Below are 25,275 nucleotides of genomic sequence, written 5' to 3'. Positions count from 1 at the left end.
ATAAAAGAAGAGAAAGTTTTCATCATAATCCATCAAAATGTATGGATCAAACTGTCACATGTATTATTACCGTATGATTGCGAGGAACAACTTAAACGTAATTGATGGCGATGAGTAAAGCTATGGGAATATGCACGCGAGCTTCGTAATTCATGCTTAATGCAACAAACTATGAACTTATGCATGAGCGATAATATTACAGAGTATATCGTATAATTTTATGTTCGGTTATATTTTTCATACCATATGTATAGCTGAATTATAGCATTGTCGAATTTCCTTTCTATGAAATTCATACCTTTAACGTCATTTTTTGGAAAGCGTCTTCTTGGTAAATATTTTGTACAATAATATTGTAGTAAGAAAATGTACTCTTCCTCTCTCTCTCTCTCTCTCTCTCTCTCTCTCTCTCTCTCTCTCTTTCCTTCGATCTATTTTATTCATGATGAATATATTTTATTTATACTTACTAATAAAATTGTTGAATAACCGTAGAGCTTCCCAACAAAACAACCTCGACACAGTCCACTGTATAAGGACTTTGTTGGTGCTGTGTATAGTGAATTTTAAACATGGTGATAAGAGATACATCAAGGTTGCAAAGGGAATATGAAATTAAAAAAAAATGGATCGCAAAGATGAATCAAAAATCAAGTAAGTTTGAAAAAGAAACTTTCTATTAATGGTATCGTAGAAGTACTATTAGAAATAATATTTTTGTTTTCGTTGAGTTTATTTCATTCAACTATACAATTAGGTTATAATGGATTGTAATGGACGATAAGTTATTAAGCTTAATTAGGATTATTTTTATTACTTACACTGATCATCATTTCGTATGATGCAAACGAAATATGTACTGTCACTTGTCGAATACTATTCGTAAAAGAGAAAAATATGAAAAAAATGCTTTTAGGATATTCTTGAAATTCTCCATATCCATAGCATAAAACTTTCCTGCTTTAAGGCGAAATGGTATGTGCGTTCTCATAATGATGAACTTTAAATTTCGAATAATATTCGGTGAGAATTCGTACCAAGGACAATTGTAAATCTCATGGTGAATGTTTTCAGACAACGATGACAGATAATCTCCAGCGTAGCTATAAAGAAAAAGTTGTCCGAGAAGTATGTTGAATAAAAGAACTGCTTTGATAAGAGGAATTAGGTCGCTTTGTTTCGATAACACAATTATTTGTATTCCTAAAAGTTTGAAAACGTAACGAATACATTCATAATCAAAAAGTTAAGAAACTTATTACCTGCTGAACAGATGTGCAACCCATTGCCCATTAAAATTACCAAAAGAATATAATTGAAACTATTCCCGAGTCGATGAACGAGATCCAAGATATGCGAATGTCTCTCAACAAATTCTTTGATTTTCTGAACACGATTCTCTTCATCTTCCACTTTAAATTCTTCGCAAAATATCTTGAGTGCATCGAACTGACCGCAAATATGCATGGCAATTCCGAAGAAAAAAACGTCGTTTCCACAATCGAGGATTACAGCATCCAACAGCTGTACTCCCTGTAAAATGAAAACTGTCCAATAAGTAGACGTTGACATGTTGCCAAAGAGGCACATCGTCTTAAGAGGTATTCGTTTAACAATCTCATCGTTAGATGTAGCATTGTTCAAAAGAGATGACTCCGAAGCTGGCAGAGCATCCAATATCATCGCTGTAATGATAACCAGACCAAGGCCTACTTGTATACGGCATACCAATTTGCCGTGATGTGTATATTTCAACATTATATCCTTTGTCGGAGATCTGTCGACGAACGTGGACCAGTCCTTCAGTGCTGACAAGATGATCCTCCGTAGATCCTCTTGATGTAACTTGATGAATATTAGTTTGATTAGACCGATCATCGATGACGCGGACACCCCAAAGAAATCCAGAGTCTCATCGGTGTTGCCGCAACTCAGCTGGATTTCCATCAGAACGGAAACTAGTGCACTGAACTATGGTAGACGATATGAGTGAAGAAAGGATCGACTACCGAAATGATTTTTAGACAGTTTAAAGCACACTCATAGTATCTTTCTCTCTCTTTTTCTCTTTTTTTTTTTCTTTTTTTTCTTTTTTTTTTTTTTTTTTTTCCAAAACGATCTCTTAAAGATCAACGATATATCGCGACGCGCCTGTCCTCGTTACAATGATATATTCTGTATTCCTGCAAAGTAAAAGTATTGTTCTACCTCCAAAGCGAAAGCGATGCCAAAGCGAATCATTGAAAATATTCCTTCGTTGTCTAGCGGCCATATGCCGGTTGTCCAAGTTATGTATTTGTATACTCCTAAAGCATACGTGGCGTCAGTATTCCAGACGACATCGTTCGTCGACATTTTCTTAGGTCCACTCGTGATGACACGACGTTCGTAATAAGATAGCGGAGAATAAAAGAAAAGAAAAAAGTAAAAGAGCTAAAGAAACTTTTCATAAACGCATCAAAATATAGATATCGATCAAACTACCTCGTGTATTATTCGTGATAGATCGCAAGGAATAAACTAAACGAAATTGATGGGGATGAATAAGAGCCATGAGAAATTGAACAGAAGCTTCTGTAATTCCTGGACATTACAAGGAACTATAGCTCTTTGTACGAACGGTGACATTATGGACGATAAGACATAATTTGATGTTGTTACATTTTTCTGACTATTGAGAATGTATGCAACTAAATTATACCGTCCTCAAAATTGTGTTTCTGACATAACATTTATTCCTATTAATGGTAAACATCATAAACACCTCTTACACTCAGCAGGAAAAATATCCGTTTTAACATTGAAGTAAGAAAATTAAGTTCTTCCGATACAAGTGTTTTCCCTCATTGGTAGGTACATTTTACGTAAATTTATTAATAAACTTGATTATCAAAATTGAACAAAAATTATAAATAGATAAATTAATAGCATAAATTCTTTCAATTGAATTCAAGGTAGATTGAATTAATGGTGTCGGTCGCATCTTAAAATAAAAAACATCGAGAATCCGTTTTGAAAATATTTCATTTTCTATTTTGGTACTTTGCCAATACGAAATGCAGAAGATATTTTTTCGTCACATGAAAATTAATACGTACTGTAACTTCATTTCTTTCTTTCAATATATTGTACAATCTTCATTCTTGTAACACTTCCAAAATTTTATTAAAATTACAGAAATTTATAAACATTTATTAAAATTACACTTCCTTTAGTTTTATATTATCTCATTGTATATATTATACAGTAAAGTGTCATTAGTGACAGTAATATTTAAATTTAATGCATTCAGTAACATATTTAACAAAAGTAAGCAAGCAGCATATATCGATAATAACTCTTCAAAGCAAGTTATATGAAAAGATTAGCGTAATTTTAACAAAATTTATTTCTGATTTACAGGAAAAACAAACAAACGATTAACTTTTTGGACAACTTTTTAAAATATGTAAAGGAAATCATTCTTTCAACCATTTTGAAAGTACATAAAGCCAATCAATCCTGGAGATCATCTATACAATTACATAAAAGCACTCAGAAATATAATAAAAATAATGGGAACATTTGAAAATCATTGAAAATCATTTTTAAATACGCACAGAACACTGACACATAATCAAGAAGATCGTAAAAATTGGAAATAATGTATATAATTACAAAATAAAATTATTTGCATAATTAATATTTAAAAAAGAAATTGCATACATATTATATATATATATATGATAAAATAAGTATTTGTATAATTATAAAATAATATATCTTTTCTATATATAAATAAAAAAAATCCAAATAAATCTTAACGTGAAGAAAAATTCAATGTTTACTCAATAAAATCTTATCATTATTTTCCTTATACGATTTACATAAGCGAAATCGTATTAACAAGTTATGTTCTCTGCCAAATTATGTCATTCTTGAAATAAATTCCAAGTTATGAACAAATCGAAATTTTTCCCACAAATCTGAATTTATATCAGGATCACATGACGTGCAAAGAGGTGGCACGTGAAATCGGGTCATCTGCGGGTAAATTATATTTTCCTGTTCAAAAATTCAAATTACGGGGAGTGTGAACATTATTTTTCCAACAATTCTGAATTTCTATCAGAATCATATAAAGATTGGAAAGAGATGGCACACGAAATCGAACCACCTCCAGATAAATTATATTCTCCTGTGAATATTTTTAAGATATGGACAAATCCATCGTGAGGAATATAGAGATATTCTTCAATCATCGACCAAAGTAGCTGCCTTTCTTAACGACGACTCAATCGATAAAGAAGAAATTTGTCTGTTATAAAATCGTTTAGAATCCCAGAAATTTTGTACATTTCTAAAAAAAAAAAAAAAATGGTGATCGTGATAAATGAATAATATGACTTGATCGCTAAACTTATATCGATAGAGGATCATTGATAAGCCAATAAGTTAGTAGAGAGGAAATCAAATGCACCGACGGTCAATAATTGCGCACGAAATAAGGCTGTTCACAAACTTTTCTCTATTAAGTGCTTCAATAAATAAAAATAAATAAGAAATAATAAAAATTAATTAGAAAAATAAAAATAATAAAGAAATAAAAATTTTTCAATGTGTCTCTTTAAGAAATTATTATAGAATTTTACTACATCTATTTATCTATTGAAGTAAGATTAGGAATATAAAATGTATGTATTTTAATGTTTCCTTAGAATTGGAAAGAAAAGGTTTTGTAAATGGCATTGAAATATAAACGGACAATTGCGATTATTCGTATCAAAATAAAAATAAAAATAAAAATAAAAATCGTTGAAATTATTCAGAAAAAAGTTTGCTTACTTTAATTCTTCATTGACGTTCGCACGTTGAACGAAGAACGTTTTCGAATCTAAGAAACAATAAATGAGTTTGTTATCGCGACCAACGCAAACTCTATTTCGTGATAATATAGAATATTATTAAAATATTTCACAATTATACTCGATGTACATAAAATAAAATCGAAAATATAAATTATTTAATCTTAATCGGATGAAAGGAAAGAATTTCGAAAAGAAAATTAATTCGATAAAAAGTTTATTTATGTTATTAGATGGAGGTAACGATTGCAAATCGAAAATTTAATTGTATTATAATCATTTTCTAAGAATAGCATACGTTATCTCAAAGAAACAGTTAAATATCACAGGATTAATGATTCGACTCATTTTTTTTTTTTTTTTTTTTTTTTTGAGGGAACATAAGCCAAGTGTTCCAACTATACATTATAATATATTCGTTTAGAATACCGAAATGTTGAATATGTCATCGTCCTTCTTTCCTTTTCTCAAGATTCATCGTCATAAACTGAACATTAACGTAAGCAGATAAACTTCAGATTCGTAAAATCACATGCCATCGTCTTGACTGGAGATAATAGAAAGTCTTCTTTTTCTTTAATTTTTTATTTATATACACTCTCGCAAAGCATAGATGTTGTAAATTGTACATATATATGTACGATTACATACACATTTCTAGGCAATGGTTCTCGCACACCTGTTGCACCTAGAAATTATAGCTTATACGAAGACCAACGCTTACTGACTGTAATGAGATTCTATATAATGAAAAGGTAGAAACATTTTGCTTGGAATACGAGCTGTCATCGAATATCTGTGAATCGTTCTCATTCAAGTTAATTATTACATGAAGCTTCCTTCATCGTTGCTTTGACGTTTCGTGTTTTCTCTAATCTATCCTTTTATTGTTTATTAAAAAATCAGTCTGAAACATTCTCCGTAAAAAATCAAAGGAGACGCGGTATGTGTAGCCTATAAGAAAATATAATGAAACCATAATGGTATAGAAATAGAAGTCTATTCATAGAGTTCTAATTCATGAAATCAATCAATTTCATCTAATCTCCATGAGTGTCAATAATAATTTTCAATTGATTTTATAACTAATACAAAATGATTGACTTTGCTGTGTCATTGTCATAATAATAAACGTAATAAATAGAAATGATTTTTAATCCTGCGAAAGTAACAAACCTTTATTCGTATAATGCTACTCTCAATACGGAAATATAAGAGCCTGAAGCTTTGATAATTTCTTTGAAAGTGAAAAAGTTCATAGAAACGAATTTACCAGCTGTCACTTGACGTGGTATTCTACCATAGAAAATGACGAAGGCTAGATTTTTTATGACACTCGTGTCGAAAGTATACCACGGACAATCGTAAACACCGAGAACTAAATCGGCAGACTTTGATTCGAGCATATTACCTGCGTAAGAATAGATAAATATTTGAACAAGTAATGTGACGATTAAGACAGCATGCTTGGTAGTTGCAATAATGTCGTTAGCATCGAGCGAGACCAACATTTGAAAGCCTGGAAAATAATTTCGTTTTCACACTAAAACAATATATTTCTATAGGACATAATAATACACTGGGATGTATAAAGTATACATATATGATATCTTTCATGATCGTATCACGCGATTCTCCCTTAAACGATAACGAAAGTTCATTTGATAATAATAATAAATGGAAAAATAACATACCCTCGACGCAAAGAAGTAAAGCACTCATCAATAACTGTATCAATATTATCATGTTAAATGCTTCTTCTAGGTTATCAGCAAGACGAATCAAATGACAGTGTCTACGTACAAGTACGCCTATTTTTTTACAAGAAAGATTCTTCTTATTCTCCAAATCGGCAAAATTCATTCTGAGTACTTCGAACTGACCGCAGAGATGCATTGCAATACCGAAAAAGAAGCCGTCATTTCCACAGTGAGAGGTAGCATTAACAAAAATCTGCATAGTTTGAAGAAGAAGGATTGCAGCACGCCAAAATCCTGATTGATCGTTGAAAACGCAATAAGTTGACAAGAAATAACTCGTTACTTTTAGATTGTATGTCTCATTTCGATCGATATTTTGTGATAGAACGTAATGAAGTGGTAGAGTTCTGAAAATAAAGCTCATCCCAGATGCGTAACCTAAGTAAAGTATAGTAGCTGAAACGATTCTTCCTCTGGTAGTATATTTCATCACGATTTCTTTTCGATTTGAATCATCCAAAATTGAAAGATCTTCGATGATAGAAGATAACAAGAAACGAGTATGTCTATAATTCAGTCTCGTAAGGAATAGTTTTGAGATACTGACGAGTGACGAAAGATCCATTAAAAATGCATCCATGGTGTCATCGAGATCCACGCAGTGTTGATAAACCTCTAACGATAGACTGCTTATCGTACTCATCTAAATATATCGATTATGAGCTTTAAAATTTTGCTTATAAAGTTAATAACATTGACTAACACATAATTCTTGTACACTTTATTGCAAGAGTCAAAAAAATTTTCATTATTATAAGATTCAATGTGTTGAGTGATTCATTAATGCATCTCAACTATTGAATTTTTATTGCTAACGCATCTACTAACTTGTATCAACATAGACAGGAACCAACGTAACTTGGATGACAAATTTTCCACATCAAATGGCCAAACTCCGATCAATCCAAGAAATGTTTTGTATAAGTTCAAAGCATATATTGTTTCTTTATTCCAACTTGATTTCCTCTTCATCTTAGGACATTGATTCACACAAAGAAACTCCGTTTTCTTTCTTCTTTCTTTAACTCGAATATTCTATATATCGAAAGAAAGAAACATAAAAGACAAGTTTGATGTTCTATCTACTTTGATCATTTATTCAGGTGAAAACCTTTTCTTTCCTTTCTAAAGGAGTATTGTACGATATACATATGTATATATATATGTATACGTATTAGGCCGAATGACATATCTTTAAAGAGCATACTATAACTATATCATCATGTTTCACTCGGGTCTTTACTTTTGTTACAATTGACAAGCAAAAAATATATATTTCTTCACTTTCGAAGTCTTTCATTCTTTTTAAAGACCTATAAAGAAAGGGGAAGGAAATAGATGTAGTACGTGAATCGGTTCTTAAACTAATCAATTTTTCATAGCTCATCGTTTGTATGAGTATCGTGAAACTAGTACGATCTTAGAACAGACGATAGTCCTTCGAAAATAGTATCTACGATAAGAACGGTTTCTAAACGATTATTATATATCTAATCATGAAAATACTCGAATGCTATTTAAATAATTGTTCAAGAAATAAAATTGTTTCTTTTTCTTTGTTTTTCTTTAGAAACAGAGAAATTAATTTGTTACACGAAATGTGTTAAAAATTTGAAAAAAGAAATAACGTTTTGTTATACCAAATACTAATTGAAATGTTGACATTTCTTCTATATACGTGTACATTGTAATACATTAAGTTTATTTGAAAATCTATAAAATTGTCGAATATATTATTACAATTTAAAAAATGTTTTCAAGTAATAAATACCCTTACAATATGTTAGTGATCTAATGCATACAAACTGCAAAGTCATAGTTTTACGATAAAAAAAAAAAATTAAGTCCCCATCTATCCTTCTATACTTATCGGTTTTGCAGTTAAAACGTTAAGAGTAACGAGTTCCCTGGATGATCCACAAAACAATCGTATAATTACGAGATAAGCCTTATTTATGACTATCTAGTAAAACATTTCAAATAAAATTATTCGTTCCCATGTAATAATATCGTGTAATAAGAAATTTCATAACGAATTTTTAATAACAAATTCAGTGGATCGTACGAATATTTGAATACGTATTAATAAATTTAATGATTCTCAATATGTGCAATTAAAAATATGTCCGACAATTTAGCTTTTCATTGAATTTCGTAAAAAAAAAAAAGAAAAAGAAAAAATTTATGCGGTGACGTGATTTGTCTGTTATTTGTTAAATAGTCGACGTAAGATTGTTTTCTTGAAAGAAAAACAATAAAAAACAAATAAAAATATTATGTCAAACAGTTAAAACTTATAAAGATAACTCGGTTATATCGTGTAAATACACCTCCTTTTGACACAGTTATAAAAAAAAAAAAAAAAAGAAAGATTTCAAATGAATCAAATGCGAATGAATGTATAACATAAATTGAACTGAGTGAAATAGGAACATGATGTATTTCAAGGGTAAGCATATCTTAATGGCGAAAAATAGGATTTACGATTAAAATTTAATACTTTGAAAAAAAGAAGGAAACACGAGGAACTCGTAGAATTGTTTGTCAAAGAATTATGTCATTTAATCGATAACTTATGTGCATACGACTAAAGGTAGAAAATAAATAAATCCATGAAGGAATGTCAACGATCATCTGGCACTTAAATCTTGGCATCGAGCCACACTTTGGAACCGGTTGAATGCTCTTTCTGGCATTGTATCGAACAAGGTGCGACCTTGGTACTTGGAATCGAGTGGCCGACGTTACCATCGACGGACTTTAGTTCCCTAATTTTTTGGGGAGGTCAATGACCTACACTTTTCGAGACGTTCGTACAAAACATTACTGTAAGACATAATTAATTAAATATCCGCTGACTCTGCCATATTAATTATCATACTTTATTAAGAGAAATATTTGAAGGATAATATCTTAACATTTTGTAAATTTATAATATTTTATAAGACACGTGGATCCAAGTTTCTTTTTTTTCTTTCTATTAATTGATAATAATTAATGATGAATAAAAAAAGAAGAAGAAAAAGAAAAAAAGGAGAAATGAAAGAAAAAGAGATTGAAAAAAAAAAAGGTGTGCTGCATCGTATTCGTTTTGTGTTGCGTCCTGCTCGTCTCGCTCGCCACGTTTGTTCGTAGGCCAGGTACGCTCCACTCAGGTAAGTACCGTTCGTCCAGCTACGTCCGACACCAGTCACGCCACAACCTTCGCTGTGTCAAGTGTACGGAGTCGAGACCGAAAGGACCGACTGAATCGTTCTACCCAACAACGAGCGTCTTTTTTTCGTTGAAATTCATTCTGGAAGACGCATTACATCCGGACGATTCGTTCTCATCGATAACGTGCTTTTAAATCTAGAGGAATAAAGAAGGAGAAATAATTGCATCGTTTTCTGGTAAATTTCTATATTTTATTAATGAATTAATATCGATTGAAATTAGAAAAAAAAAAAAACTTTTAGAAATGATTCGATTAGGCAATAAATAATGTTGGAATTTTCAATAGAAAAATATTGAAATATGACTCGATATTTTTATTAACATATCAACGTAGACGAATATAATATTCATTTAAGGATCTATTTAGGTTTGCAAATTTCGATGATTTTACTTCGTTTATTTATCTTCGAAAATCTCCAGTCAGCACGCTCTAGTTGACACCGATTACAGTACTTAATTGTGGCAACAGTCGTCTATCGAGATAGCAAATTTTCCGAACCGGTAAACCATTTTAATTACATCGTTACCTCGAAATCCAAAAGAGCGTATGTTCATCCCAATTAAAAGATTTATACTTGTAACGTATAACATCACGTCCCATGATTTTTAATTCATTTCTTTCGTCCTACGATTTCGTACACTCGATTCAACTTTATCGATGTTCATAGAAAAATCATTAAACGTGCCCGTGCGTTCCAATTCAACTTTATAATGAGGAAGTAACAGGATTTATGCTTAGTAAATTTTAATATACATATTGAACAATTAACTTTAATAAGATGGTTCATAAATAATCAATCTTTCAGTATATATATATATATATATATATATATATATATATATATATATATGCTTACTTAATTAAAACAAAGGAAAATCAAATCGTTGCACTTAAAATAAATATATACAATGAAAATCATTGATTTATAAATTAGTAATTCGTCGATTACATTTGATATACCTTTTTATTAAAAGATTCAACGTTGCAAAATGTAACTTTTATTTTAAAAAGTAACTACGTTAATAACATGTAATATTTCAAGACGATTAAATTATAATGGTTTTTTAAATGTTATTATTCAGTCAAGGTTTTTCTTTATCTATAAGTCGATAAGAAAAATACTAATTTATTTTCAAAAGCACGAATTGTTTATGGAATGCAAACATCTTTTTAAATAAAAAAAACTTTTCATTAAAAAATATTACAATGTTGTAGTTAAAGAAACCGTTAAATGATTTTCGTGCAATATCGAGAGACTCGAATGCTCTTTAACGGCACGCGTTATTAAACATGCACGGCATTGAACTCTTCTTTGCCGTTCCGGTTCGTCGCGAAGCATGCGAATGTGGAAGAATTGTAACGCTTATTTTTGTAAGAAAAAATAAGCAAATAAAATTGTGAGTCCCATGTTAATGCAAATGAAAAAGAAACATTGATAAAGAGCATATTTTCGCTGTTGGTTGCTGACTTATTGTTAGAAAAAAAATGCTAATGATCAAGATAATGTGCAACTATTTATATTTTTTTTTTTTTTTCTTTTTTCGTTAGAACTATTGTAAGTGCGAATTTTTGTATTATCAGAATAAGGAAATAGGTCGTTTGGTTTATATACGTCATTTACTTCTTTTTCTTATTTATCATTTGCTTATTACGTATTAAATATACGTATATAATTTATTTAAAATTGTATATTAATATTGAAATGGTGAAAAACTTGATCTCACATAGCGATCTCTTTCTACATTGTTCATTAAAGAAATTCATCGTCTGTGAACTATAATATGATTTGATTCGATATGATAAAGATTTATTTACTTATTTAATTTGTTTTTTTTTTCTTTCTTTTTTTTTTTTTTTTTTTTTTTTTTTTTTTTTTTTATTAATTATGAGAAAAATTTAATTTTTTCAACGAATTAATTGAATTAAAGAATTCATCGATCTTTGACCGACAAAAGAATTACGATGCGATCTATGGTTATGTTGAAAGAAGTTGATTCGATTAATGTTTATGGAAATTATTTTTCTTGACTTATCGATGGCGTTTTTTTTTTTTTTTTATCATTGATCGATAACTCGATAATACGATTCGTTAGATCATTAATCGAGCATCTGTTTTACATAGAAGAACGAGACATACGGAAAATGGAAAATATTAGTACGGTATTTCAAAGAGAAAAGAAAAAAAGAAATAAATGATAGAAGTTGAATAATACGAGATTTTTTTTATAGAATACTTTCCCTTTGAAATAACATGCCTGATTTTTTCGATCCATTGTAAATCTTCGTCAATAACATTTTATATTTTAACACTTTTAAAATATATCCTCTTATACATTGATATTTAATTATATCTATATATGAATACCAAAAGAAATAAAATCTTATTCTTTTGTTTGACTTATATACACAAATAATATAATATGACAAAGGGACCAACAATCGAAGAATTTGGCGCGTCGGCGGAACGATGACTAACACAGCTCGTACCGTTAGACCGAATCGTTACCCAAGCTAGAGAATGCCAATTTCATGCGGTTTACGGTACTCAAATTGCGCGTTAGAGGGATACATTGACTTTATAACGATCGCGTTCGTCCTTCCTTACGGAGCGCGATAAATTTGACGAGTCACAGGTGAAAACAATAAACATATTTAAATGAAGTTAATACTATCTATTAAAGCTTCGAATTCGTCTGTTTGAAATTTAGTGCAATGACTTCTTTACGAATCGAGTTTTTAACGTCACGAAATCACGGCTTTCACGTCAAATTTATACGTTTCCGTAGGACGAAATTTAAGATCGTATCTTCGATAGAACGTGGATGATAGAAACGCTTAAAATCGTCCCAACGAGGATGGGGCGTGCCAACCTAAAATAACCCGACCAGAATCAAGATCCGGTTGAAGGAATCGCCGGGGTCAATGACACCTACCTTACTTCTCTTCAAAATCATCCACGACGATACAACGAATGACGTTGGAATATAAATTTAAAGCGCAAAACAAATATATACCGTTCGAAAATCATACAGGAAATCTTTTTTACAGACAGAGAAAGAGACAGAGATTCTGAGGATGATGTGGCTACTGTCTAGAACATGGCTCCTCTTTCTTTTGCTAGCAGTTGCTCGTTGTGAGACAGAGGATGAAAACGATATGTCTAGCGCTTTTATCGAAGCTGCCAAGTCTTTTCTTACGAACAGAGATGCCGTTGGTGGACTTCAGAATGTAGCGAGTGCTTTCGTACAATCGGATGTAGGCAAACAGGTATAAAAATTATTACTTCGACGATACTTATCTTTCCCGAGATATCTTACGGAATCTCAAGTTAATCCCTTGAAATAAATAGATCAGTGACACGCTGGCAGGAACTGACAAATCTGATGAGAGTGGAATTGGCGAGATACTTTTGAAAGTTGGTGGTATGTTAGCAAATGAACGAAATGATCAAAATGATATATCTTGGGATTCCTTAATGAATACATTCTCTTCGATGAGTGGATCTTTCGATAAAAAAAGGCCTACCAGAGATACAGATGATGGCAAAGAAGAACAGAGCTTTAACTTTAAGAACATAATCAATATCAGTAAAATGTTATTAGGGCAACAAGGAAATGGTGAAGCTCTTTTAGGTTTCTTACCTATGATCATAGATATTTTCAACAATGGCGGAGAATCAACAGGTTCCTCGAAAAAATATGATCATTCCGGACATTCTTGGTTCTTACCACCCATTTTGGAAAATCTTCATGTTATGTGGAATCACTTTAGGTATTTATATCGATCTTATTATACGTTTTATTTATATTAAAGACATTTTTAGAAAATATGTAAGATGACAAATTCTATTCGCAGTAATTCCGAGTTAGGTCATGCCATTTGGAAAAAGAGTGGCCTGTCGGCATTTGTCGCTCAAATGTCAGACGAGAACGGTAATATAGAGTACGAAAAAATACTTGGAAGTTTTGAGAATCCTTCTTTACGTCGGCGTTGGATCAAATTGTCAACGAATTTTGTAGCAGAATGGATCGCTCATGTGTCCGATCCATCGACAAGACAACGTTACATGACGACCATCCAATTTGTTGGGAACAGTTTCCTCAAATCTCAGGGATATCCAAGGTCTGTCATGTTCGACGCTAATAAGCCAGCTGAGAGTATTTCTAGGTTGGTATATTTTCATTAAACATTTTAATAATATATTGACCTATTTAATTAATAAAATTTTATATTCGAATAGGTTACTGAACGTTGCTGCAAGGAAACATTTGAATATGAAGATAGACAGCAGTCAATACGTTGGACCAGCGATCGCTTATATTCAGGAACTCGTTAACTTAGCTTCTGAAAAAGGTTTCATAATGTCAAGAATAAGTGCCAGAGAACTCAGTAATAAGCTAAGCAATACGATTAATAACGATATCGTAGAACCCATTCTAAGAGTGAGTAACATTTTTGTTTTCGATCGAACGTAAAATTATCGATTTACTGATTTCTCCTTTCATAATATTATCAGTCTCATCGTGCATACAAATGGGCGATCAAACATCCACAATGCGCGACTCAAATACTTTGTACTCTCAACGAAAAGAATGAAAACGATGTACCGATGTTACGTACTTCAATCACGAAAGTCTTAAGCTTCCCAACAGCCTGGATTATCAGTAATAAAATAAATATCAACTTTTGGGCACTTTATGGATCTCTAATGGATCACAGTGAATGTATTGTAAGTATATATATATATACATATATATATATATATATATATATATATATATATGTATATATATATGTATATACGTTATAATGTTAAAATATCCTTAATGTTCTTACATTTTTCTCTTTTCTAGATGAAATATCCAGCCGACTGTACGTCATTTCACGAAGAAGAAATCAGAGTAACTACTGAAAATATAGAGCACAACGAACTATGAGAATTTCGTGATATACGTGTAAAAACTTTTTTTCCCTGATATCAAAGAGACGTTAATAAAAATCAAGGTCTTCGCTGTGTGCCAGTGAATGTTTACAGGTTACAATGATGTTTAATAATATCGTTTGTATGTATGTACATACGAGGAAGTTGCCGCGATAATACGATAATAATCGTGAGTGTTTTATATAACATACGAATAATAATATCTTTTAGATAACGTGAGTAGCTACTTGTGCAACATACGCTTTCATTTGTGTACTGTTTTTTTTCTTCTTTGTTTTGGTTCCAAGTAAAACAGTGTACAGTTACAAAAGCGAAAAACTTTTATCGATCAATAATATTCGTTAAAAAGGATTTATATATCGGATTTGAATTAAGAGCGGGTTAATAATTATCATCTCATACATTCTTATATCGTTCTTTCATTTTTTTCACAATGATGTGAAAATTATTAACTTAATTCAATTAGAAAATATATAGATATACATACCTATATATATATATATATATATAGTTTGTTCTTCTTAATTTGATTATCAAACTTATTGCTAGTTCGTATTCTTCGTAAGTAATTGAATGCGCGTTTGTCATAATCTTTTGTTGACATAGAAGCAAAAAATTTGATCGCCGATCAGACAAGAATGTTGAAGTGATCGAAGTGGATTTACGAATAATAGCATTTTGTGAATGTTTTCTTGTAAATATTAGATAAAAGCAATGAATAAAACATGACTGGAATGTACAAGCTGTACAGATCGGAGAAGAATCGTTCTTTCATTATTTTTTTTTCATATTTTTACACGCCCACTCCAGGCCTTCCTAAATGGAAAAAAAGAAAAGTAAAAAAATTCGATAATCTCTTAATTATATTATATACAATTCTATAAGCTTTACCTTAACACCTTTTCCCTCGATTGCGACACACGATTGTATCTGCCAATCGCGATCTTTGATGTTGTAAAGTCCAAGACCCTCTGCAATTTCCGCTGCTGTCACGGCTTGACCCAAATCCTGTTTATTCGCGTACACCAACAATGGAACACCGCTGAGTTTTTCCTCCAACAAAAGTTCAGAAAGCTCCTGCCCTGTTTCTTCTAATCTTGTGATATCGGCACTATCTACAACGTAGATCTTCGAAAAAAAAAAAGAAAAGAAAAGAAAAGACAAAGATAAAAGAAAGGAAATAAAGAAATAAAACGATATTATTTCATTGATATTATTTTACTTTTTCTTTTTTATAGTATAATATATATTAGTGGGACAGGAAAGTAATGTCGTTTCTACGCATGTCGATATTTGATTGTGATTAAAAATAAAAACTTGTTAAAAATTTATTCGTTTGAATTTAATTTAAGAAAGCGACATTACTTTCCGGTACCCCTAATAATATCATATTATTATTACCAACAAAAACGTCCATGTTCTTTGAAATAATTTTGCAAAATTCTTATCTCTTTTTTAATACTACCTCTAATATTATTTTACTTACGAGAACGTCAGTATTTTCGAAATAATTTCGCCAATAGGGTCGAATCTTTCTTGCACCTCCTATATCCCAAACATTTAATTTAAATCCTTCGCTTTGTACACTTTTTATATTGAAACCTTGCGTAGGCGTAACCTTATTAATAAAATGAAAATTATTATTAAAAAATATTTATAATAATCGTGTTTAATTCAAAGATATATAATTTACCTGTGTAATATCTTCGCTAGCTAATGATTTTAAAATCGTTGTTTTGCCAGCATTATCCAAACCAAGAAGTAAAAGGCGTAATTCTTTCTCAGGATTCGAACGTAGTTTTCTCAGAATAGATAAAAGACCCTGAAGTAAATAAAATAAATAATATAAAATGATAAAAGATTTAGTGAATGAGATAAGTATGCATTTTTAAATCGGATGAATGATCGATAGACATTGTTACCAACAACGAAAGGATATATCTCGATTTATTTTTTACCATTAAAATTTCAACGATAAATAAATAAACTAATACATTTTTAAGATATATACATATACATATATATATTAAGATTATATATATATATATACATATATTTTAATAAAGTTTAAATATATAAATTAAATTTTTGTATCAAATCTTATATTCCTAAATCTCTTAAACAATACTACCAACAGTGCAAAGAATTTTGTTTAGGGTGGATTGTAGTCTGAAATGATTTGTTTTTCGTTCCATGAATTTTCATTGAATATTATAACAATATACGTAATAAATAATAAACAATTTCAAATATAATAACAAAACGACGTAAGTATTTACAGAAATATTTTAATATCTCATATTACGTGCATACCTTTTTGTTCTAAACTAGGTCTTATAGGTTATGTGCGATATGTAGTGTACTTTTTGTATATATTAAACGTTGTGCGAAAATCAAGTGCATAATATATTGCGCAATCGTTTAGATTCATATCATTTTTTCTATTACCATTATTTTTTAAGCGGTCACTGATACAGGAACAAAATATTTAAATGGGAGTAGTTTGTTATGCGACGTACTATGCGACTCTGTTATGTAAAAGCTGTTCGATGTTTGTTGTGTTTTCTAGTCGTATCTAAGGAAACTCATGCATGCCATCTGTTCTCTTTAACCAATGATATTTACAAATATTAAGATGTAAAATATTTATATTCTGTTCCTGTTAATAGACTTTGATCAATGAAATCCTAAAAAGGATATTGGCAAAAATATTTCAACTTTTAAAAATACAATAATGATATTATTAATATATCAATTATTTTATTAAATAATTTACAGAAATATGACGCTCTTTTATGCTGGTTTCAATGCAAGTTCATTATTTACGGAAGAAGAAGACATTGTTATAGCAATGGATCAATTCACAAAAGTTCCTTTTTCTGATATTACAAATATGGAGATTAGTTGGAACTATTTCCTTCTTTGGAGAGATTTGGAATTATATATTATTGGAAAAGTAGACAATAGCGATGACAAGAAAGCAGCAGAGTTATTAAAAATTCCAGAATCATCTGGAAGGTAATGATAATAATTTTATAAAAATAGAAAATAAATAATTATATCATTTGTAAGATATATTCATAACATTAATAAATTGCTATTTTTAGTGTAGGTGTAAAATTGTTGGCGCTGGAAAGGAAAGCGTAATAATATCAACAACGACTAATGAAATCTGGCAATATCGTCTTTATGAAAAATCTTGGAAGAAGGTTCCCAATTTTATCAATTTCAGCAATGAATTGGAAGAAGAATATCCTATCAAAATATCACAAGGAGGATGTACAGTTATTCTTACAAATTTAGGTAGAATATATTTAAAATACATTTAAATGAATCAATGTAAGTCCTTATTGAGTGTGTAACAAAATTTTTCATTTATTTTTAGGGCGTATTTTTAATATTCCTATTTTGGTAGAAATGCCAAAAAGGATAAAATTTGTAGATTTCTCCTGTGGTTTTGATCACACAATAATGTTAGCAGAAAATGGCGATGTTTATTCGATGGGTATGGGAACGTACGTAATAGATTTATAAAATTTTATTATTTCAACATAATAAATTAATTTTTAAATATTATATATTACAATTATATTATAGCCGTGGACAATTGGGACACGGTGATTTAGAAGATTGCGATGACCCACAATTAATAGAAGCACTGGCTGGCCTTAACGTAGTGCAAATATCTGCTGCTGGTTGGCACAATGCTGTTGTCACAGATCAGGTTACTAATCAATTTAATAATACTTAAACGATTAAAAAAAAAAAAAAATCGTAAAATTTTTGTTTATAAAAATTAGGGAGATCTTTACACTTGGGGATGGAATGTAAACGGAGAATTAGGCATACCAAACGGAGATACCAAAGTCGTAGCAATTCCTACAGTCATCAATTTCAAAAATGATAAAGAGGAATGCATAGATATAAATGTAAAAAAAGTACAATGTGGAAATACATTTACTATTTGTATGATGGGTTAGTACGATTTAATTATGTCGAATGCAATTTCCTATATTTTTTAATTTTTTAATTAACAGATGACAAAACACTCTGGGGTTGTGGTTCCAACAAATATGGACAATTAGGACAGTCACGGCAAAAAGTTACAAGTTCTACGATTTTTTTTAAATTAGACATTCCTTTAGATTGTAAAAATATAATAGACTTTAAATGCGAAGAATGGGGTACAATGATATCGACTGAAATTGTTTCTTCTAATAGATAATATTCTTATTGTATATAATAGAATATTAAATAAAGAAAATCAATGCCTATACCATACTAATTTATAATTAAATGATTCTTAAATTGTTCCAATAATTAGACTGTCTGTTCATAAAAATGAAAAATATCAGCAGCTTCATTCGATTCTATTAATGGTAAAATGAAACTACGTTTCAACGAAATAAACTCTTCATCCGATAAAGAATTCGATGGTTGTAATGGATATTCTGTATCCAATTCCTTATCTAAATATTGTTTCTTCGTATTTGTCAGATTTTTTTCTAAAAATAATATTTCTTAAGGTATATATCCATCATATATATAAAATAACATTTAATATACTTGATTTCAATTTTTTGCCATCCTTTCCTTCGACATTTTGCAAAGCCTCTCGAAGTCGTAAATAAAGATGTCCAGTATCGGAGCCTATTAATTTAACTGGACGGGGTTTTCGAATACTAAAAGGTAGATTGTGAACTTTTATCTCAATTGGTTCCACAAATACCGTATAAACGAGAGTATAACGTACTTCGCCAGCGTACCTGTTGATAATGTGGATTAAAAAATATTACAAATTTTAAAGAACAAAGAAATAAAAATAATATTATATAAATACACGATAAAACTCTATTACTGACATGTCGTACGTTGATCGAATAATTACGTCTAAAAGCATCTCTGCCGATTTTATTTCTTCCTTCGATATTTTTTCTATTGGAGTCTGCGTTTTCTGAAAAAAAAAGAAAAAAAAAAGAAAAATTCTCTATAAATTTATTTGACATATAAGTAATTCGTCATTTTAATAAAATTCTATGATTTCATACCGATTCCAAATTTTGTAGAGACGATAAATCGTGTTCTTGCGATAATTTTCGCTCTTCCTCTTCTATTTCCGATTTCATCTCTGCATCACCAAATGTAATTAGATTCCAATGAGGAATCTCTTCGCCTTGAACAATTTTCATAGCTGTGGCAGCGAATAAAACTTCCATTTCCTCGAAGAATTTTTCACGTGAAAATTTGTTATCTGAAAATATGAGAAATCTTTTAAGCTTATAGATGATTGTACATTTATTCTTTTTTAATTTATTTTACATTTACCTCGAATCAATTGTATTTCTCCTACTAGCCAGCTGATAAAGATAGCACGAGAATAGTCATCAAAGACGTCATTATTTCGAAGTATCTGTAGAGCTAAGATATCCAAAAACCAAAATGATGCTAAGTTTGTATTATAGTTTACGATACCAAGGAAATCTCCTAATACTCTAAAAAAATTAATTAAATTACTTATACATTTGTGTATTTTTAAGTATACTTGTATTAAATTCGATTTTTATGGTTTACTCGATTATGTTTTGCGGCTTGAAATTCTCAATTTTCAATGTTTTTCCAATAGTATTGTTGAAAAAATCCGGTAATGTACTCATGTATCTAACTGAAGAAGAGTTCGCCGTTTCAATGGGCGGATCAATTTCTTCATTTTGCATCATTTTCGATTAATAGATAGAGCGAAGATGTTTCATTATGTAACTGATATTGTAAAACAAAACAAAAAAATCAATGGGCATAAAGTGAGCAAAGAGGAATCGCACTGAAAACGTCTGGCTTGTTTTTTATTCATTGATTTTATTCATTTTTTTTCCATATTTTGTTCAATATTTTCAGAAAATAACACTCCAAAGCGAAAAAACCGTATATTTTCACCAATCCCAATGTGTGTATAATATATATATATTATACTTCTCATATATAATATATATGTATATATATATATTTATATATAATGTATACTTTTATACTTTATATATAATAATATTATGTAGAGTAGCGCACACTTTAGACTGTTATGTATCGATACCTTTTATAATTTTATCGATAAATTACAAATATTGAAAAACATGAAACAGACACAGCCGGCCTTGGACGCGCGGATTTCGGTATGAGATTATTCACGGAATATCGTGGAAAAGGTCTTTGCGATATGCCCGATCCTTCCTCGACAAAATATTATAAACGAATAAGTAAAAAAGTGCGAGCGAGAAGAAAATTCTGTAGGGAGAAAATCTGCCTTAATATAGAAATTAATACAGTTTTATATTCGAGAAGACATTTACGATCGGATCTTCTCATATCAAAAGAAAAGAGAAATACATATGTATATATGTATATGTATACGTATATATATGTATATATATATATACATGTATATATACATATATATATATATGTATAAATGAAAAAGGACAAATAAGAAGAAGAATCAGGCTGATGGAAGGAACAGAGAGCCAACCAATCGCGTTGTCGCCGACTAAACTAACAAATATTGTATGATTAATCCGAAAATCCGTGAGTCCTGGCACGACTGACTTTTTTTTATTTATATATTTTCACACCGAAGTCAGAAAGGCAATACGCAGTTATGAACTTACCTAGTACATTTGTAATGTGTGTATGTGTGTGTGTGTGTACGCGTATGTGTGTAACGTGTGTACGTGTGTGTGACTTTTTAAACTATTTTTTTTCCACTTTTATCATTCTTATCTTTTCGTACCTTCTTCGTCGTTCTCTCTCTCTCTCTCTCTCTCTCTCTCTCTCTATCTCTCTCTATCTCTCTCTCTCTTTCGTTTTCTTTCTTTTTATCTTTCTGTTTCCATTTGTCCTCGCATTATCTTTCATTTTTTTAAACCGCTTCTCGACGTCCCCGTTCTTTCGAGTTTACGAAAATCATCGCGGAGATACGCGAGAGTGGGAAGAAGAAGTATAAACGTGGAGAGAAAGAACTGCGCGCGCGTGTGTGTCTCTGCGTGTGTGTGTGTGTATATATGTTCTTGTGCACGGCGTGTGATTATTTATGTATGTATATATGTATGTATGTATTGTGTTTATGTTTTTGAAAGGAATATTTGACAATTAAAAAGAAGAAAAAAATATTCTAGCTTTGGGAAGAAAATTGTTTACAGACGCGGCCAATGATAAGAAATGAAATTTTATGAATGACGAAGATGAGAACTGTTTTTATGAAAAGAAAAGAAAATAGAAACAAAATAGAAGGAATTATGGCGAGGAAATGAATGTAAAGCTTTTTTTAATTTAAATAAAATACTTTTACATAACGATGCTTCTCGAAAGGCTTTTTCTCTCGATCATTAATTTATCCTTAAAGAAATTGACGATCGATACGATTTAGAAGCCGCTCGAAAAAGCTAAAATAAAAGGAAGATGAAAAATAATATTTTCAATTCATTTTATTGAAAATAATACAACAAAAGGTCTCAATAATAATAATAATTAATAATATAATAATAATAATAATAATAATAATAATAATAATAATAATAATAATAATTAAAAATAATTAATAATTATAGATACGCAATGTCCTATTTGACATCTAAATGATTCATGTCTTAGAACGTTTTTTAAATAATAATATTATCATCGACATTAATCACTGTAATAAAATAATAATAATAATAATAATAATAATAATAATAATAATAATAATAATAACCATTGAATCATATAATGTATTAATAAACAAACTTAATCGTCTAATTTTATTCATTACTCGTTCGTCATCATCCTCGATCGTTATCAATGGATCATTTTTTCTTTACCTAGTCATTAATAATGGATAACTAATTAATTCATTAATTAAATTACACGTTGCTTGGATATGCACATAGAGATATAAAGTCGTTTTTGGTCCCACCTATCTGCAAACATTATATTCATTACATGTATTTTTGTTTTGTATGTCGTTTATTTGTCACTCGCTTCAATCATCGCCCTGCTTCACGTTTCATGTTTAGTGTCTTTTTCACGTTTTTGGATATGAGAGCGTGCGTTTCTATGCATATCATTTTACGAATGATGATTTATTTTGTGTTAATGTGTATTTATGTGTTAAATGTTGATGTATGTATATACGTGGACTTTGCATCGTCTGTAATAATATATCGATTGTTGCGAAACTATTTTACTTGACTAACGGTAAAGCTGTCGTTCGAAAAGTTTATCGCGTATACACATGACGAGATACATACATCTCCGTCGTTCTGCATTCTTTTTTTCTTTCTTGCTTTCATTCTTTCTTTCTTTCTTTTTTCTTTCTTTCTTTCTATTTTTATTTCTTTTTTTTCTTTTTTTTTTTTTTTTTTTTTTTTTTCTTTTGCGCGTTCTTCACACAAACGAATACGTGCCAAAGTTCGAATATACTATATATATATATGTTTACATATATATATATATTGGTTTGATTCATAAATAAGTATTATTTTATTGTAATAAATGATTTACTTATAACGACACTTATTTATAAATCAATTCAATATATTTATATTTTAATATATATATTACTATACTCTTATTTAATATTCCGTGAAACACGTACGATCGTTCGTGGTCCGAAAGAAGAGAAGAAAATCATAGCACGCGCGAGAGGCCGAAAGTTGTGCGCCTCTATGAAATTTGTGTATGTGGGAACGTGTGTGTGTGTGTGTGTGTGTGTGTGTGTGTGTGTGTATATGTATATCATGTACCGCGTATTCATGTATATACGTATATTTTATGTATGTGTTTGTATCACCGAGACTATTTGAAGCCGTCGAATACGCGTTTTCCTTTCTTTCTTTCTTTCTTTCTTTCTTTCTTTCTTTCTATCTTTTTCTCTTACAACTGGCATTATTCCATTCCATTTCGTAATAATAATTACACTTAAATTTATTTAATAACATTACTCTCACTATTAATCGCCGCGCAAGAAATTCTCGAACGTATCTCTTCGATAATGTTATTAAATCGACAGAGTCGAAGAGGATACATTCGCGAATTTCGAATAAGGCGAGTTCATTTTTTTTTTTTTTTTTTTTTTTTTATTCTTCTTCATTTTTACAGCCAATCAAGATAATATAATCTTTTCTTTTCTTTTCTTTTCTTTCTTTTTTTTTTTTATTTTTATTTTTATTTTTATTTTTATTTTTATTTTTTATTTTTTTTATTTTTTTTTTTTCTTTAGCGATCGTTTTACCGATCTAAATATGTACCATCTAATTTGTTTTTCTTTTCGCCTATCTTTTTTCTCTCTCTTTTTTCTCCTTCTCTTGATAAGGCTACAAGTTAGACAAGTTTTTCGCTTTACAATTTGTTTTCTCGCAAGAATACTGGTCTATATCAGTCTCATTTTGTTCGTTCAGTTTGGTCGTCTTTTTTCTTCTTTTCTTCCTACCATTTTCACCTTTCTTTCTTTCATTCTATTTTTCTTTCTTACTTCAGTTTGTATCTTATGTAATTACGATCTCGACCTATATCTTTCTTGATCTTCTTAATTTCATATAGATATACATAAACATATAGATATATATATATATACATACAAAGATAATAATTTCCTTCGCGAAATGTTCGAGCGTTTTCGCGAGAGATCGCGAAAGGGAATTTAAGAGAAAGCGTAAGATAATCATCGAGAACTCGCTCTCCCGTCACGCGCGACGACCAAACTCCGCGTATAATGTTTAAATGCCAGTTGTATGCTATTTCGGAGACGACAATGTTCCACGAGAAAAACGTGCGCTTTCTGGCCGATCGATCGAATATTTGCATTTTTTTTTTCTTTTTTTTTTTTAATTTTCCCCTTGGAAAAATGAAAACGAAACAAAAAGATCTGTCAAGTTGCAAATTTGAACGGCAATATTATCAATAATAATAGTAATAATAATAATAATAATAATAATAATAATAATAATAATAATAATAATAATAATAATAATAATAATAATAATAATAATAATAATAATAATAATAATAATAATAATAATAACAAAATGATCTCCATGTAGAGCGCACGTTTCTCCGTTCGTCTCGTATCGCACGAGTTTTCGATAAATCGATTCTTCCCTTGGCGATTAATCGCACACGTATCATTCGCATTCGAAAGAAAAAAAAAAAAAAATCATTCTACCGATTTATCGATCTCTACATCGAACCGTTAACATACTTCAAATAGTATAACCTCACAACCATTTTGACAACAATGAACCTTCAACAAAAGAGCGTCCTATTACGAAAAATCTGTAAAAAATGCGTCACCCTTGCGAGCCGATTCCCTAAGCATAATGTTAATTTTTTTTATTCATTTATTTATTTATTTACTATCCATCTTACATAATCCATTTCTTACCAGTGGACGCTGTGGTACCACAGGCGATCTCGAAAGCGCGATCGATCGATCTTCGGAAGCGGAATCGCGCTCGCCGGTCGACGTATCACATATTTCGAAGCAACGAA

General features: G+C 30.2%; 5 protein-coding genes across 9 annotated transcripts; 2 read left to right on the top strand and 3 right to left on the bottom strand.

The window, feature by feature from the left end:
- Positions 1-763: 763 nt before the first annotated feature.
- Positions 764-7,212, bottom strand: LOC124955846. The gene is made up of 5 exons (XM_047510867.1): positions 6,539-7,212; positions 6,041-6,363; positions 2,209-2,433; positions 1,263-1,971; positions 764-1,203 (listed from the first exon to the last, which is right to left on the bottom strand). The coding sequence occupies exons 1-5, from the start codon at positions 7,182-7,184 to the stop codon at positions 863-865; spliced, it is 2,244 nt and encodes a 747-aa protein (XP_047366823.1). The 5' UTR covers positions 7,185-7,212; the 3' UTR covers positions 764-862.
- A 2,542-nt stretch (positions 7,213-9,754) lies between these two features.
- LOC124955609 lies at positions 9,755-15,974 on the top strand. Of its 3 annotated transcripts, none has more exons than XM_047510266.1 (7): positions 9,755-9,996; positions 12,870-13,088; positions 13,171-13,592; positions 13,677-13,988; positions 14,062-14,263; positions 14,338-14,550; positions 14,675-15,974. In XM_047510266.1, the coding sequence occupies exons 2-7, from the start codon at positions 12,897-12,899 to the stop codon at positions 14,756-14,758; spliced, it is 1,425 nt and encodes a 474-aa protein (XP_047366222.1). In that variant the 5' UTR covers positions 9,755-9,996; positions 12,870-12,896; the 3' UTR covers positions 14,759-15,974. The 3 variants fall into 3 exon arrangements, with proteins under 3 accessions (XP_047366222.1, XP_047366223.1, XP_047366221.1); XM_047510267.1 differs by lacking the exon at positions 9,755-9,996 and adding an exon at positions 12,598-12,797 and having other exon boundaries at positions 14,338-14,485; XM_047510265.1 differs by lacking the exon at positions 9,755-9,996 and adding an exon at positions 12,624-12,797.
- On the bottom strand, positions 15,174-17,344 carry LOC124955612 (ADP-ribosylation factor-like protein 3). The gene is made up of 5 exons (XM_047510271.1): positions 17,212-17,344; positions 16,457-16,585; positions 16,250-16,381; positions 15,655-15,891; positions 15,174-15,579 (listed from the first exon to the last, which is right to left on the bottom strand). Exons 1-5 carry the CDS (start codon positions 17,212-17,214, stop codon positions 15,538-15,540), a joined length of 543 nt encoding a protein of 180 aa, XP_047366227.1. The 5' UTR covers positions 17,215-17,344; the 3' UTR covers positions 15,174-15,537.
- LOC124955610 (RCC1 domain-containing protein 1) lies at positions 16,885-19,044 on the top strand. Of its 3 annotated transcripts, none has more exons than XM_047510270.1 (7): positions 16,885-17,030; positions 17,542-17,781; positions 17,876-18,066; positions 18,149-18,278; positions 18,361-18,487; positions 18,564-18,692; positions 18,801-19,044. In XM_047510270.1, exons 2-7 carry the CDS (start codon positions 17,546-17,548, stop codon positions 18,846-18,848), a joined length of 861 nt encoding a protein of 286 aa, XP_047366226.1. In that variant the 5' UTR covers positions 16,885-17,030; positions 17,542-17,545; the 3' UTR covers positions 18,849-19,044. The 3 variants fall into 3 exon arrangements, with proteins under 3 accessions (XP_047366226.1, XP_047366225.1, XP_047366224.1); XM_047510269.1 differs by having other exon boundaries at positions 18,564-18,701; XM_047510268.1 differs by having other exon boundaries at positions 18,564-18,738.
- On the bottom strand, positions 17,541-22,314 carry LOC124955613. Its single transcript, XM_047510272.1, has 6 exons — positions 20,335-22,314; positions 20,089-20,255; positions 19,812-20,014; positions 19,626-19,717; positions 19,330-19,529; positions 17,541-19,268 (listed from the first exon to the last, which is right to left on the bottom strand). Exons 1-6 carry the CDS (start codon positions 20,478-20,480, stop codon positions 19,084-19,086), a joined length of 993 nt encoding a protein of 330 aa, XP_047366228.1. The 5' UTR covers positions 20,481-22,314; the 3' UTR covers positions 17,541-19,083.
- Positions 22,315-25,275: the final 2,961 nt, after the last annotated feature.

The sequence above is a fragment of the Vespa velutina genome, chromosome 19, assembly GCF_912470025.1.
Source record: "Vespa velutina chromosome 19, iVesVel2.1, whole genome shotgun sequence".
Classification (NCBI taxonomy): Eukaryota; Metazoa; Arthropoda; class Insecta; order Hymenoptera; family Vespidae; genus Vespa; species Vespa velutina.
The sequence above is the reverse complement of the archived record's forward strand: the minus strand, read 5'-3'. Positions and strand labels throughout refer to the sequence as shown.

Coding starts and splice junctions, on each gene's coding strand:
- LOC124955613 (XM_047510272.1), bottom strand. CDS start 20,480: ATGATGCAAAATGAAGAAATTGATCCGCCCATTGAAACGGCGAACTCT. Junction 20,256..20,334: donor AAGCCGCAAAACATAATCGA/GTAAACCATAAA, acceptor TAATTTTTTTAG/AGTATTAGGAGATTTCCTTG. Junction 19,269..19,329: donor TGGCAAAAAATTGAAATCAA/GTATATTAAATG, acceptor TATTATTTTTAG/AAAAAAATCTGACAAATACG.
- LOC124955610 (XM_047510268.1), top strand. CDS start 17,546: ATGACGCTCTTTTATGCTGGTTTCAATGCAAGTTCATTATTTACGGAA. Junction 17,782..17,875: donor ATTCCAGAATCATCTGGAAG/GTAATGATAATA, acceptor TTTTTAGTGTAG/GTGTAAAATTGTTGGCGCTG. Junction 18,279..18,360: donor TATTCGATGGGTATGGGAAC/GTACGTAATAGA, acceptor ATTATATTATAG/CCGTGGACAATTGGGACACG.
- LOC124955612 (XM_047510271.1), bottom strand. Junction 15,892..16,249: donor TCGAAAATACTGACGTTCTC/GTAAGTAAAATA, acceptor TTTTTTTCGAAG/ATCTACGTTGTAGATAGTGC. Junction 15,580..15,654: donor TCGAGGGAAAAGGTGTTAAG/GTAAAGCTTATA, acceptor TTTTCCATTTAG/GAAGGCCTGGAGTGGGCGTG.
- LOC124955609 (XM_047510265.1), top strand. CDS start 12,744: ATGACACCTACCTTACTTCTCTTCAAAATCATCCACGACGATACAACG. Junction 12,798..12,869: donor ACGACGATACAACGAATGAC/GTTGGAATATAA, acceptor TCTTTTTTACAG/ACAGAGAAAGAGACAGAGAT. Junction 14,551..14,674: donor TGGATCACAGTGAATGTATT/GTAAGTATATAT, acceptor TCTCTTTTCTAG/ATGAAATATCCAGCCGACTG.
- LOC124955846 (XM_047510867.1), bottom strand. CDS start 7,184: ATGGATGCATTTTTAATGGATCTTTCGTCACTCGTCAGTATCTCAAAA. Junction 2,434..6,040: donor CTTATATTTCCGTATTGAGA/GTAGCATTATAC, acceptor AAGTTTCTTTAG/CTCTTTTACTTTTTTCTTTT. Junction 1,972..2,208: donor GCATCGCTTTCGCTTTGGAG/GTAGAACAATAC, acceptor CGTCTACCATAG/TTCAGTGCACTAGTTTCCGT.